This window comes from Aethalodelphis obliquidens, unplaced genomic scaffold (assembly GCF_003676395.1).
Source record: "Aethalodelphis obliquidens isolate GAN/ISIS:26980383/991018 unplaced genomic scaffold, ASM367639v1 scaffold2, whole genome shotgun sequence".
In the NCBI taxonomy this organism is placed as follows: Eukaryota; Metazoa; Chordata; class Mammalia; order Artiodactyla; family Delphinidae; genus Aethalodelphis; species Aethalodelphis obliquidens.
In genome coordinates, this window is record NW_020837946.1 from 70983341 (window position 1) to 70995594 (window position 12254).

General features: G+C 37.6%; 1 protein-coding gene and 1 long non-coding RNA gene across 4 annotated transcripts in view; one reads left to right on the forward strand and one right to left on the reverse strand.

Moving 5' to 3' along the window:
• PLA2R1 (phospholipase A2 receptor 1) overlaps positions 1 to 12254 on the forward strand; it is a 115816-nt gene that overhangs the window by 43097 nt on the left and 60465 nt on the right. For all 3 annotated transcript variants that reach the window (XM_027130295.1, XM_027130282.1, XM_027130286.1), the window contains 2 exons: positions 2870 to 2982; positions 11935 to 12104. In XM_027130295.1, the coding sequence (XP_026986096.1) occupies positions 2870 to 2982; positions 11935 to 12104 (283 nt within the window). The remainder of the gene's footprint in view (positions 1 to 2869; positions 2983 to 11934; positions 12105 to 12254) is intronic.
• The window catches only part of LOC113632765 (uncharacterized), a 71941-nt gene that overhangs the window by 17256 nt on the left and 42431 nt on the right, over positions 1 to 12254 (reverse strand). The window lies entirely within an intron of this gene.

Below are 12254 nucleotides of genomic sequence, written 5' to 3' on the forward strand. Positions count from 1 at the left end.
CTTTGAGTCAGAGAGTGACCTTCTGCACCCAGAGTCTTGTTTTCCTTTTCACTTTTCTTAAACTTGAATATTTGAATAAAATGCAATAACAAAGAGAAATGCATGTTTGCAACACATTTGTTATTTAGGAAAGGGATAATAAAAATACTTTGTATTTTAAGTAATAAACTATTTTTGGTACTTAAAGTACTATTTTCAGTACTAAAAATAATAAAAAAACATACTTTAGGTTTAAACTTTAAAGGTAGAAAATAATCTGTCTTAAATTTCTTAAAATACATTCAATATTCTGCTGTGTTACAAACAATTTATCTATCAGTGTCCTTAGCACATGCATTCCCTCTCTCTCTCTCATCACACACACACACACACACACACACACACACACACACACACACACACCTAAAAATTTTGGATTTAACTATTGGAGATTTTTATGCTGTGTGAGTCTCAAAATGTTCACAAATCTTGTTTTTATGCAATTCTCTTTTAATTATTTTCTCTTCTAATCCAGTTACTTATGTTCCAATTAAACGATAACCCCTCTCTTCAGAAACTGCATTTGATTCATTCATCCATGTGTAAGCATATTAGTTACTCTTCACACTTTAGCTGAACAATACCTGTGCCATAGCTGACACGTGACCAGACGTCTTACCTAATGATTACATTTCCTGAATTAGTTATTACTGATCACTGATCTAATCTCTATCTGCTCAGAAATATTGAAAAAAATCCATCCTACAGTGGCTTTCAAGGCAACTCAACATGTTTTATTTGTGTCAAAAGAGTAATTAACTTCTTACACAGCAGAAACAACTGATGTTCTATCTAAACTTTTGTATACTGCTTCCCTCTTTCTGACCAGCCTTATCAATATTTAAGGATTCTGGGTTCAGAGCCAGTTCTTTACTCTTATGGCGAAATTCCATTAATTTCTTTATGCATCCATGAATATGGTTTCGAAAGTTTCCTTTCTTTTAGCCATCTGCTTCAGTGCAATTCTCTACACAGTCTGCACATGCAAAACCAACTTACAAAATAAGTCTGGATAATTTCAAAGCAGAAATTTTTTAAAATTTTATTTCCATCTGAGTCACTTTTGGGGGACTAGATAATATGAGCAACGTTTCAGTACTGTCACCATCATGATTTCATGTAAAATGAAATGGCATCTCATGTACAAAGGATATTCACAAATACAATCAATTATTCTTCCCGCTTTCATTGTGCGGACAAAGGCTTATAGTAGAGTCTTTGTTTTCCGGTTATTACTATGCCACATTTCCCCCTCTTTCCTTGAGCCTGTTCAAGTTCTTGGGTTTTTTGTTTTGCTAAGCAGCCTATGATCTAAAAACCAGTAATGAAGAAGGAGTACTTTGTCAGAAAGGTCAAATTGTCAGCCTTCCTCCTCCTGTCCTTCCAAATACAAAAGCAGTCTAACCTCCCTGCCCCCTCTGGAGTGACCCACGGAGGGGTTCTGGCTGACACTGTCAATTACTCACACAGATAAGGCTGGAGAGAGAAGTTAAGGGAGTGAATTCAGAGCACATCCTGGCGGGCTGGATGTGGTGCTCCTGTGATCCACGCCTCATTTAATAATGTTTTGAACTAAAATAGCTTATTTCTAAAATAAGATTTTTCTCTAATTTACTGCAAGGTTGAGACATTTTCTGAGTAGTATAGCAGAAATCATTTTATATCTGATCAAAATCTGGCAAGTATTGGCATGACACAAAATGAAGTGTATTTTAAAACTGGTGAATACATAAAAATAGACTGATAGAAGTGATATGATTTTATAATATTGGAAGAGAAAGAACTAAAATAACTAAGTCGAAATATAGAAGACTAATGAACCCATGTCTCCTGTACTGTATGATTTTAAAGAATAGAGCCACCCTTCTTTGCTCCCAGGGCTTAGCCATACACGTTTGTCATTTTTTGTCTAGGTGCCAAAGCTTGTTTGCTTTCTCTCTAAAAGGCTAGCCAGTTGACTAAGGAGTAATCTTTACCAAAAAGTATATATATATATTTTAGCCAATTTCTATTTGGAAGCTTGACGATCCAGACAAAACCATTCTGGATTGCACCAAAATTAGGTTCCAGGCCAGTTTATCCACTAGTCTCTCACTTAGATTATCTAAGTCCCTAATCTCAGTGGGATAACATGAAATAAGCAGTATGAAAGACCCTTAAAAAACAACAACAACAACAAAAACAGTACAGTGTTATCTAGATACTTATGTCCTCTTTGCTCATACTGAGTTCCTGGCTCTATTCTGGGGTCTCTGCCTGCATTTTCTCCCCTTGATTCTCAGAACAACCCCATGAATACTATTATTATCCATATTTACAGAGGAGAAAACTAAGACACATAGCGATTAAATAAGGTCACATGATGGTGGAGCCAGGATTCAAACTCATGCATTCTGTCCTTAAAGCCAACATGTTCGATTTTTACCATCCCATAGGAACCATTTACAGTAAATCTTATAAGTCTGAACAGAGAGAGAGAGAAGGAGAGAGAGAGAGAGAGTGTGTGTGAGAGAGAGAGAGAGAGAGAAAGAGGAAAGGAGAGAAGGAGAGATCTTGAGTGAATGTCCCTTTTCTTTAATTTGCTTTTAAGGTTTTGGGCTTAAAGATTTTAAATTAGTTAAAACATTTAGGTTTTAAGAATTAATTAAACAAATGTAGAAGTGGCTGTAGCTAATGGCAGATAGAATAAATATAAATATATCAAGACAAACATTCAAGTTTTGAGTGGGTCAGAGGAGAAACTGGTAAATGAGAATACACCAAAAATATATATATTTTACTGTTTAACTAAATCAGATTGTGTCCTTAATTTTCATTTTCCTTGTTTAAGGGATGGGAGAGACATGGTGGATTCTGTTACAAAATTGACACCGTCCTTCGAAGCTTTGACCACGCCTCCAGTGGTTACTACTGTCCTCCTGCACTTGTAACCATTACAAACAGGTAAAATAGAAATTTTCTATCAGAAACATGCAGTGCTTTTTTGCCGTGAGGGTTCTTGGGATGATAAAATCTAGCCACAATCAGTAACTAGTGAAAATCTAAAGTGTACTGTACAACAGAGTATTAAGTTATTTAAATTATTGATTTAGATGAATTTAAACCATACAATGTTAATTTTTTTTTTTTTTTTTTTTTTTGTGGTACGCGGGCCTCTCACTGTTACGGCCTCTCCCGTTGCGGAGCACAGGCTCCGGACGCGCAGGCTCAGCGGCCATGGCTCACGGGCCCAGTCGCTCCGCAGCATGTGGGATCTTCCCGGACAGGGGCACAAACCCGTGTCCCCTGCATTGGCAGGCGGTCTCTCAACCACTGCGCCACCAGGGAAGCCCCTACAATGTTAATTTTAAATTGATTTTTGAGTAACAAATAGTAAAATTTAAGATGTCTTTTATTTTCCATAAAGATTTCTTAATTACCTAGCTTTGCTAATATATTCAGTTGTAATGATATTTTATCTAAGTGCTTGCAATAGAAAAGAAATATGTTATTTAAATATGAAGTGTTTTTTAAATGTAATGTGTATGAGTCATGTGGAGTTTTTTTAGAACAAAAGTAAGTAAAACTAAACTGTGGAGGATTTTCAAATGCTTCCCCATTGCTTCTTAGGTCTACATTTGTTTAGATTTAGATTTCTCTATGCACAGGTATCTTTACCATACAAACAGAGAAACTGTGCCCTTTTCACACTCCATACAATTTGCAACATGTTACAGATGTGTAGCAAGGGATAAAAGTACCAACATCAGAAGAGACCTCAGTGTCATTATCAATGCCAGGAGGACAGTGAGAGCTGGGAGACAGACTCCTCCAGGCTGAAGACAGAATCAAGGTAGAACTCTTCAGTGGTTCCGTGGAAAATTATACCCACAAAGCAAGTCGCTTGCTTTTTTACCGAGGTCACTGCCTTTAAAAAAATCTGTTGAAGACCAAGAATCAGGACAACTGGTGCTATGGTTCTATCTAGAGACCCCTTCACATGCAGGTCTAACCTGTAGGAGGAATTCTGTGTGCTTTCTCTGCTCTCCCCACATGGGACGTCAACGTTCAAAGCTGCCAGTGTTTCCTTCCTCCTCTTACCTCTTACCTTCTGTCTCAGTCTTTCCTCCAAACAATGCACAGGAATGCACACACATACACACACACATACACACACACAGAGGGACAGATTGACCGCATTTGGCAAAATAAATTGCCGGGTGAAATATTTTATGCTCAAGAAACCCTTTCTTCGGGGCACAGCACTACTTCTGATGTATCTCGGTGTTGTTTTTAGTTCTCCTTTCTCCTTCCCAGAATAGCTACCAGGCAGAAGAAAGCCTTTATCCTCAGCCTTGTACACCTACCCACAAGCTTTCGAGAGTACCTTGGGCTAGAAGTCCTCCAGTCAGTGAGTCAACATTGGACTTTACTGAGGATCTTGACCAATGAAGATATGCTCTTTCGTTAATTATAATGTTTTTCACTGAAGAAGAAGGTCTAATTATTTCACCTGTTTTTACATCTTATTCTTTCTTTTTTTGTGTGTAATATTCATTGAGTGTCTATCACATACCTGGCACTGTGTTAACTACTTTTCATGTTATCTGACTATGCAAAAATCAACAGTCAAGAGTTTATTAGAGGGACTTGCCTGGTGGTGCAGTGGTTAAGAATCTGCCTGCCAATGCAGGGGACACAGGTTCGAGCCCTGGCCCGGGAAGATCCCACATGCCACGGAGCAACGAAGCCCATGTGCCACAACTACTGAGCCTGCACTCTAGAGCCCACGAGCCACAACTACTGAGCCCACGCACCACAACTACTGAAGCCTGTGCACTCTAGGGCCCATGCTCCACAACAAGAGAAGCCACCGCAATGAGAAGCCCGCACACTGCAAGGAAGACTAACCCCCGCTCACCGCAACTAGAGAAAGCCTGCGCACAGCAACGAAGACCCAACACAGCCAAAAAATAAATTAAAAAAAAAAAGTTTATTAGAAAATTATTTATTGAATATCTATACTGTGAGAGGCATCATATTAAACACTGGCATGCTGTACAAAAAAATAAACAAAAATAAAAGGCATAGTGCAGTTGCCCAGGTACCACTTGCAGGCCAGCAGCAAAAGAGATAGAACATAAACTCATGAAACAAGTGAAGAAAGTGGAATAACACAATAAATGGACAAACTCAAAGTGACATTACAGATAACTCATAGTGCCAAAGTGACCCAAGTAAGGCAGAAACCTGTTAGAGTTCAAACACTTCATTTTCTAAGAATCCTTTGGGGACCTCATGCAAATGATAGCAAGTGTCTAGAAAACAACCTACTATGTTTCATTTCCCCCAAAACTGAATAAGAGAGTGTGCTGTGAATACTATAATTTTTTTTATAAACTGTATTCAGTAGCCAAAGCTGATGTGTAGTCCAACTCTAAAACAGATCTATAGCTTGGGTAAATTTGTTTTCATCCCCTCCTCGACCTCCTAGGCCCCCCAGGTGACCTTTTGCTGGCATGCTACTCAGTCACCAGTCAAGCCCCCGAGTACTACATGTTAGTCCCAGTGAGGCATCTCTCCCAGGCAGTTAACATGCATCAACACTGCCTTGCAAACATGTCTGCATCCAGAGCAATGACTCAAAACTGAGACATACAAGTTGAAGACAGGAAGTGTCCTAAGCTCTTGATTTTTATTCATTCGGACCTTATCAGATAAGAAACAAAGACCCACGGCATACTGTTGAGTGACAATTCACATTCGAGTATTTTTCAACAGCATCTTTTGTCTGAGAAGGTTGGGCAGTAGATGGACAGTCTCCTGAGATCCAGGAGTATCCACTAGCAACCTTGGTAATCATTTTCTTCCATTACTGATTTCCTGTTTGAGTTAAGACACCCCTGTCACTCACCAGTACCTAAGCTTGTAGCTGCTAATTGATTTTCTGCTCTTCTGCACAACTGAGCAACAGATTTTACGGGCACAATTAGAACCACCTGCTACAAATTACGTCCTTCTTTTGTTATGGGGCAACTGCTCCTGGCCTAGGACTTTTAACACTTTGTGGAAGAGAGAGGGGAAGAAAAACAAACCGTTATTCTCAAATAACAGAATTTTATTTGCTTGCTGTTAGAAAATTTTGTTAGGCCTGGCCACCTGCTTTCAGACAGAGCAGGAATGCAAAACTTGAGTTCCAGAGTTACTATGGATAATTGTCTAAATGCATGTATATCTAAACCTTCGATCAATCAGCCTTGGAATATTTGTACAAAATAATCCAAATGACATTCGATTTTGAGAATTTTGCCCCAAATGAAAAATGCTGCAATATCTCATTTTTCCCTAAGTTTAAACGTGCATTATTTGCAAGCATTTTTATAGCTCTGACGTTTTCTTGCAACCATATCCCCTAAACACTTTTACAGTTAACTTTTTAATATTGTGGAAAAACATAATACATAACAAAATTATCATTTTAACCATTTTAAGTGTACAGTCCAGTGGCATTAAGTACATTCATATTATTGTACAATTATCACCACCCTCCAGCTCCAAAATATTTTTCATCTTCCCAAACTGAAATTCTGTATCCACTAAACACTAACTCCCCATTTCCCTTGCTCCCAGCTTTTGGCAACCACCATTCTACTTTCTTTGTCTGTGAAGTTGACTACTACGGTTACCTTATAACTAGGATCATACAGTAGTTGTCTATTGTGCCTAGTTTATTTCACTTATCCTGATGTCCTCTAGGTTAATCCATGTTGTAGCATGTGTCAGAATGTCCTTCCTTTTTTTTTTTTTTTAAAGAAGATGTTGGGGGTAGGAGTTTTTATTAATTAATTAATTTATTTTTGCTGTGTTGGGTCGTCGTTTCTCTACGAGGGCTTTCTCTAGTTGTGGTAAGCGGGGGCCACTCTTCATCGCAGAGTGCGGGCCTCTCACTATCGCGGCCTCTCTTGTTGCGGAGCACAGGCTCCAGACACGCAGGCTCAGTAGTTGTGGCTCACAGGCCTAGTTGCTCCACGGCATGTGGGATCCTCCCAGACCAGGGCTTGAACCCATGTCCCCTGCATTGGCAGGCAGATTCTCAACCACTGCGCCACCAGGGAAGCCCTGTCCTTCCTTTTTAAGGCTGAATAATATTCCATAGCATGGATATACTACATTTTGTTTATCCATTCATCTATTGATAGACACAAGATACTTCTGCCTTTTGGATATTGTGAATAATGCTGCTATGAATATGAATATCCAAATATCTTTCAAGTTCCTGCTTTCAATTATTTTGGGTACTATACCCAGAAGTGGAATTTCTGGATCATATAATAATTCTATCTTTAACATTTTGAGGAAAACCCATACTGGTTTCCATAGGAGCTACAACATTTTACATTCCCACCAGTAGTGCACAAGGGCTCCAATTCCTCCACCTCCTAGCCAACACTTGTTTATTTTCTGTTTTTACATATTAGCCATCCTATGGATGTGATGTGGTATCTCATTGTGGTTTTGATTTGCATTTTCCTAATGATTAGTGAGCTGAGCATCTTTTCATGTGCTTATTGGCATCTTTATATCTCCTTTGGAGAAACGTCTATTCAAGTCTTTTTCCCATTTTTGAACAGAAGTGTTTGTTTTCTGTCATTGAATTGTAGGAGTCTTTATATATTCTGGATATTAATTGTTTATCAGATACATAATCTGCAAATACTAGCTCCTATTCGTGGGTTGCCTTTCACTCTGTTGATAGTGTCCTTTGATGTGCAAAAGTTTTTAATTTTGATTAAGTCCAATTTATCCTTTCTTATTTTTTTGCCGGTGCTTTTGGTGTTTTATCCAAGAAATCACTGCCACATTCAACGCCATGAAAAATTTCCCCTATGTTTTCTTCTAAGAGTGTTACAATTTTAGCTCATATGTTTAGGTCTTTGATCAACTTTGTGTTAATTTTTGTAAATGGTGTAGGGTAAGAGTCCAGCTGCATTCTTTTGTAGGTGGATACTCACTTTTCACAACGTTATTATTGAAAAGACTGTCCTTTCCTCATTGAATGGTCTTGGCACCCTTGTGGAAAATCATTTGACCATATATGCAATGATTTATTTCTGAGTTCTCTATTCTATTCCATTGGTCTATATGTCTGTCTTTATGCCAGTATCACACTGTTTAGATTACTGTACTTTTTAGTAAGTTTTTGAAATCAAGAAGTGTGAGACCTCCAACTTCGTTCTGCTTTTTCATGCTTGTTTTTGCTATTCAGGATGTCTTGAAATTCCATATGAATTTTAAGATGAATTTTTCTACTTCTGTCAAAAAAAAATCACTGCGATTTTTACAGAGATTGCATTCAATCTGTCGATCACTTTGGGTAGTATGGACATTTTAACAATAAATCTTCCAATCCATGAATATGGGATGTCTTTCCATTTATTTGTGGCTTCTTTAATTTTATTTTTTTAACATCTTTATTGGAGTATAGTTGCTTTACAAACTTGTGTTAGTTTCTGCTGTATAATAAAGTGATGTATGTCAGCTGTATGTCTACATATATCCCCATGTCCCCTCCCTCTTGTGTCTCACTCCCACCCTCCCTATCCCACCCCTCTAGGTGGTCACAGAGCACAGAGTTGATCTCCCTGTGCTATGCAGCTGCTTCCCACTAGCTATCTATTTTACATTTGGTGGTGTATATATGTCAATGCTATTCTTTCACTTTGTCCCAGCTTACCCTTCCCCCTCCCCGTGTCCTCAAGTCCATTCTCTACATCTGTGTCTTTATTCCTGTCTTGCCCCAGGTTCATCAGAACCTTTTTTTTTGATTCCATATATATGTGTTAGCATATGGTATTTGTTATTCTCTTTCTGACTTACTTCACTCTGTATGACAGACTCTAGGTCCATCCACCTCACTACAAATAACTCAATTTTGTTTCTTTATATGGCTGAGTAATATTCCATTGTATATTTGTGTATATATATATATATATATATATATATATATATACACACACATACATACATACATACACATATTGTTTAAGTTGAAATGGCTCTCTAGTGAAGCTACTTCCAATGCATTACGTTTTTTCAATCTCTGGTTTTAGGTACCTCAAACACAGTCATTAATTACTGATTTCTGCTAACTACTGTGTTATTCACAGACAAGAAACATCTTTTTTTTTTTTCAGCTACATATGTCACTGGCTAAACTGATGAAGAAATATAATGTTCAATTAGAGATTTAAGCATAAAATACCTTTTTCAAAGTGTGCATTTTTGAAATATAAAATATTTACTTTGAAATGAAAAAATGTGTCAAGTATGCCAAAAAAATGCATTGCTATCTTCAAATTGCATTTTTTTAAATTAAAATTTAATGTTTAGCACATTGAGCAACAGATTCTTCTCAAACTGATAGAAGTTCAAGATACACTTGTTTTTTTCTGGTTTACATTGAAAATAAACATTTGATCGCTTGCCTTTTTAAAGGATTGATGGGAAATTTTTTTTTCTTATTTTTAAGAAGTATTCACCTACAGACTTTGATTTTATAAGTAGGTTATAAGCAAAATATTTTATCATTTGTTTTTCTGAAGAATAACAATTTTTACTTTACTGAATTCCTCAAAAAATACATAAAAATATGTACATATGGTTATTGTTTGTTTCTTAAATCATAATAACATTTAAATTAAACAACATCAGTGAAACCAGACAAAAAATCCAGATATGAAACTCTGGAATATTCTCAAATGAAGAATTCTAAAACACAGGGCCAGAAAAGACTTTAAGAGGTCATCTGCTCTATTACCGTTAAGCCAGAGTTTTCACAACTCTTTAAGTGTTTGAAGCCAAACAGTGAGTGATAAAGAATATAAAAAGATCTCTTGTTTCTTTATCAGTTGGAAACAGACACTCAAGAGATTGCATGCTGTTATCCAGAGTTAATTTCTTAGAGTACATGGTTTAGAAAAAGGATATAGTTGCTGAATTTTGGTATTAACAATGACGTCTTCTAAACTGGACCAGGAAAAACTAGAGTCCTGTTTTTATCTGAAGGTTATAGGATTTAATGTATTAGTATTATATGTAACTGCTTAAAAGATATACTTGCCAATTCAAAAAGCAGATTTGTATTGTTTTGAGCAATGATAAATTGTTATAAAATAGCAAATCAGAGTGGACTAAATAAATCTAAAACCAACAGGGGACAAAAGCAAAGTGTTGTCATGAATAATGATACCAGAAGCCAAGCTCACAGACAACGTTATCTCTCCATTATCCAATAAATGCCATAGTACAAGGTAATGGAAGAACCAGTGATGTCCCCTGGGTTTAGAACCAGCACAGTGCCTAGTGGTCCTGACCGTAGCCTCCATGGTGCAGTGCCTTGCTGGCCTCCTAGCATTGTAGTTTCAGGCACCAGCTACGCATGATAATGATGCTACTCTGTCTCAGAGGGGAGAAGGAAAAACAGATCCCATGTTATAAGAGCATGGACCAGTGGAAGTGTAAGGAAACTTACACAGCATCTAGAGAGTATTTACTTTTATATACCTTCTTTTTTTATATATACCTTCTTTCTGAAGCATGTTTATGTAAGGTTCTGCCACTGCAATCTGATTTAAAAAGAACTTTTCTAATTTCAAATGTGTGCTATTTAGATTATCAATAGACTATCTGCAGAAAATATTCACCAAAGCATATGCTATGCAAAGATGAGTATCATGGATGCCTCATAAAACTAACTGTTGCTAGTGATGTTCATAAGGCAGTTAAAAAGTTTGCCTCTTTGTGTTCTTTTCTCTTTCTCTCCCCTATTTCCTTTGAGACGCCTCTATTCTTGAATGACCCCATTTCTTCTGCTTCCTTTAGCAAGTTAAAGATGCATGGTAATGAAAAAAAATCCAAAATCAGATGAAAAAGTCTAATTTGCTTTCTCCTTAGGTTTCCTGGATAATTTCATCAGGTGTTTCCTTTCTTAATGACTCAGCGGGTCTGGCCAAAAGTTACCACTGTTTGAAAGGTGTTTCTTCAAAACTTTACATGTACTGAAAGTAAATTTTTCAAGATAGTTTTCCAATTTAGCTTAAAATTTCAATGCTGGTTAAAGTTTAATACATGTTTCTGTTAGGTATTCATGTGGAAACATGTATACAAATTTTCTAGATTCTGCTTTCAATGCATTCATGTTGAAGAGGGAGCATTGCCAGCAGTCAATGAACACTAATTCATTCAGCCGTTTGGGGAATATAGTGGGTGTACTTCTTTGGATTAGTTCCTAAGGTTTTAAATTTATCTTCAGTGAATATGCACATCTGAACGCATTTGAATAAGCCAGTGACTCCATGTGCCTGTGAACAAACTGCTCTGGGAGACATAAAATTGCTACTCCAATTTCTGTTCCATTCTCACCAGGCAAGTGTGGTGGGTGGGCGCATGTGAACCCTGTGTCCGGCAGATGCTCATTCAGAAAAGCATAGGGTCCCTCCTCCTCCCTCTTCTCCACCTCCCCCACCGCCACCTCCCCACCACATGCACATTACAGCATGTGTGTGCTGTGTGGCCTAATTACACAATAGGGCATATGTTGCGCCAAGAAATGTATCGCTAGCTTTCTGGACTTTACTACCTACACTCCGAAACTGGAACCGGACTCTGTTCCTTGAAAGAATTGAGCACCACCTTTGAGGATCAAATTTTCCTCACTCATATATTTCTGGAAATTGCACTGATGTTTGGCATTTATTAGTAACATTCAGGGTCTTTGAGTATTTTTCTGTTCCATGTTCTAAAGAATTCATGAGAAATGCTTACACGGGTGCCATTCTGTGCACCTTATTATGTTTTAACGACATTTCTTTATTGCCCAGAAACTTACTATAATCATTTCCTTTTTCCCTTTTTCAGGTTTGAACAGGCTTTTATTACCAGTTTGATCAGTAGTGTGGTAAAAACGAAGGACACTTATTTTTGGATAGCTCTTCAAGATCAAAATGATACAGGAGAATACACTTGGAAGACGGCAGGGCAGAAGTCAGAGCTGGTGAAGTACACACACTGGAATGCACGTCAGCCCCGTGAGTAGAGGGCACTGTCACACCACTTCTCCCTCCTGTTTTCTTTGCCCCCAAATTCTATCAACCTCATGGTCCACCTCCTCTGATTCTTCCTTAGTGTTTTCTTAATGCATAAATCAACTAAAACAATTACCACCGGTTCTCAGCGGT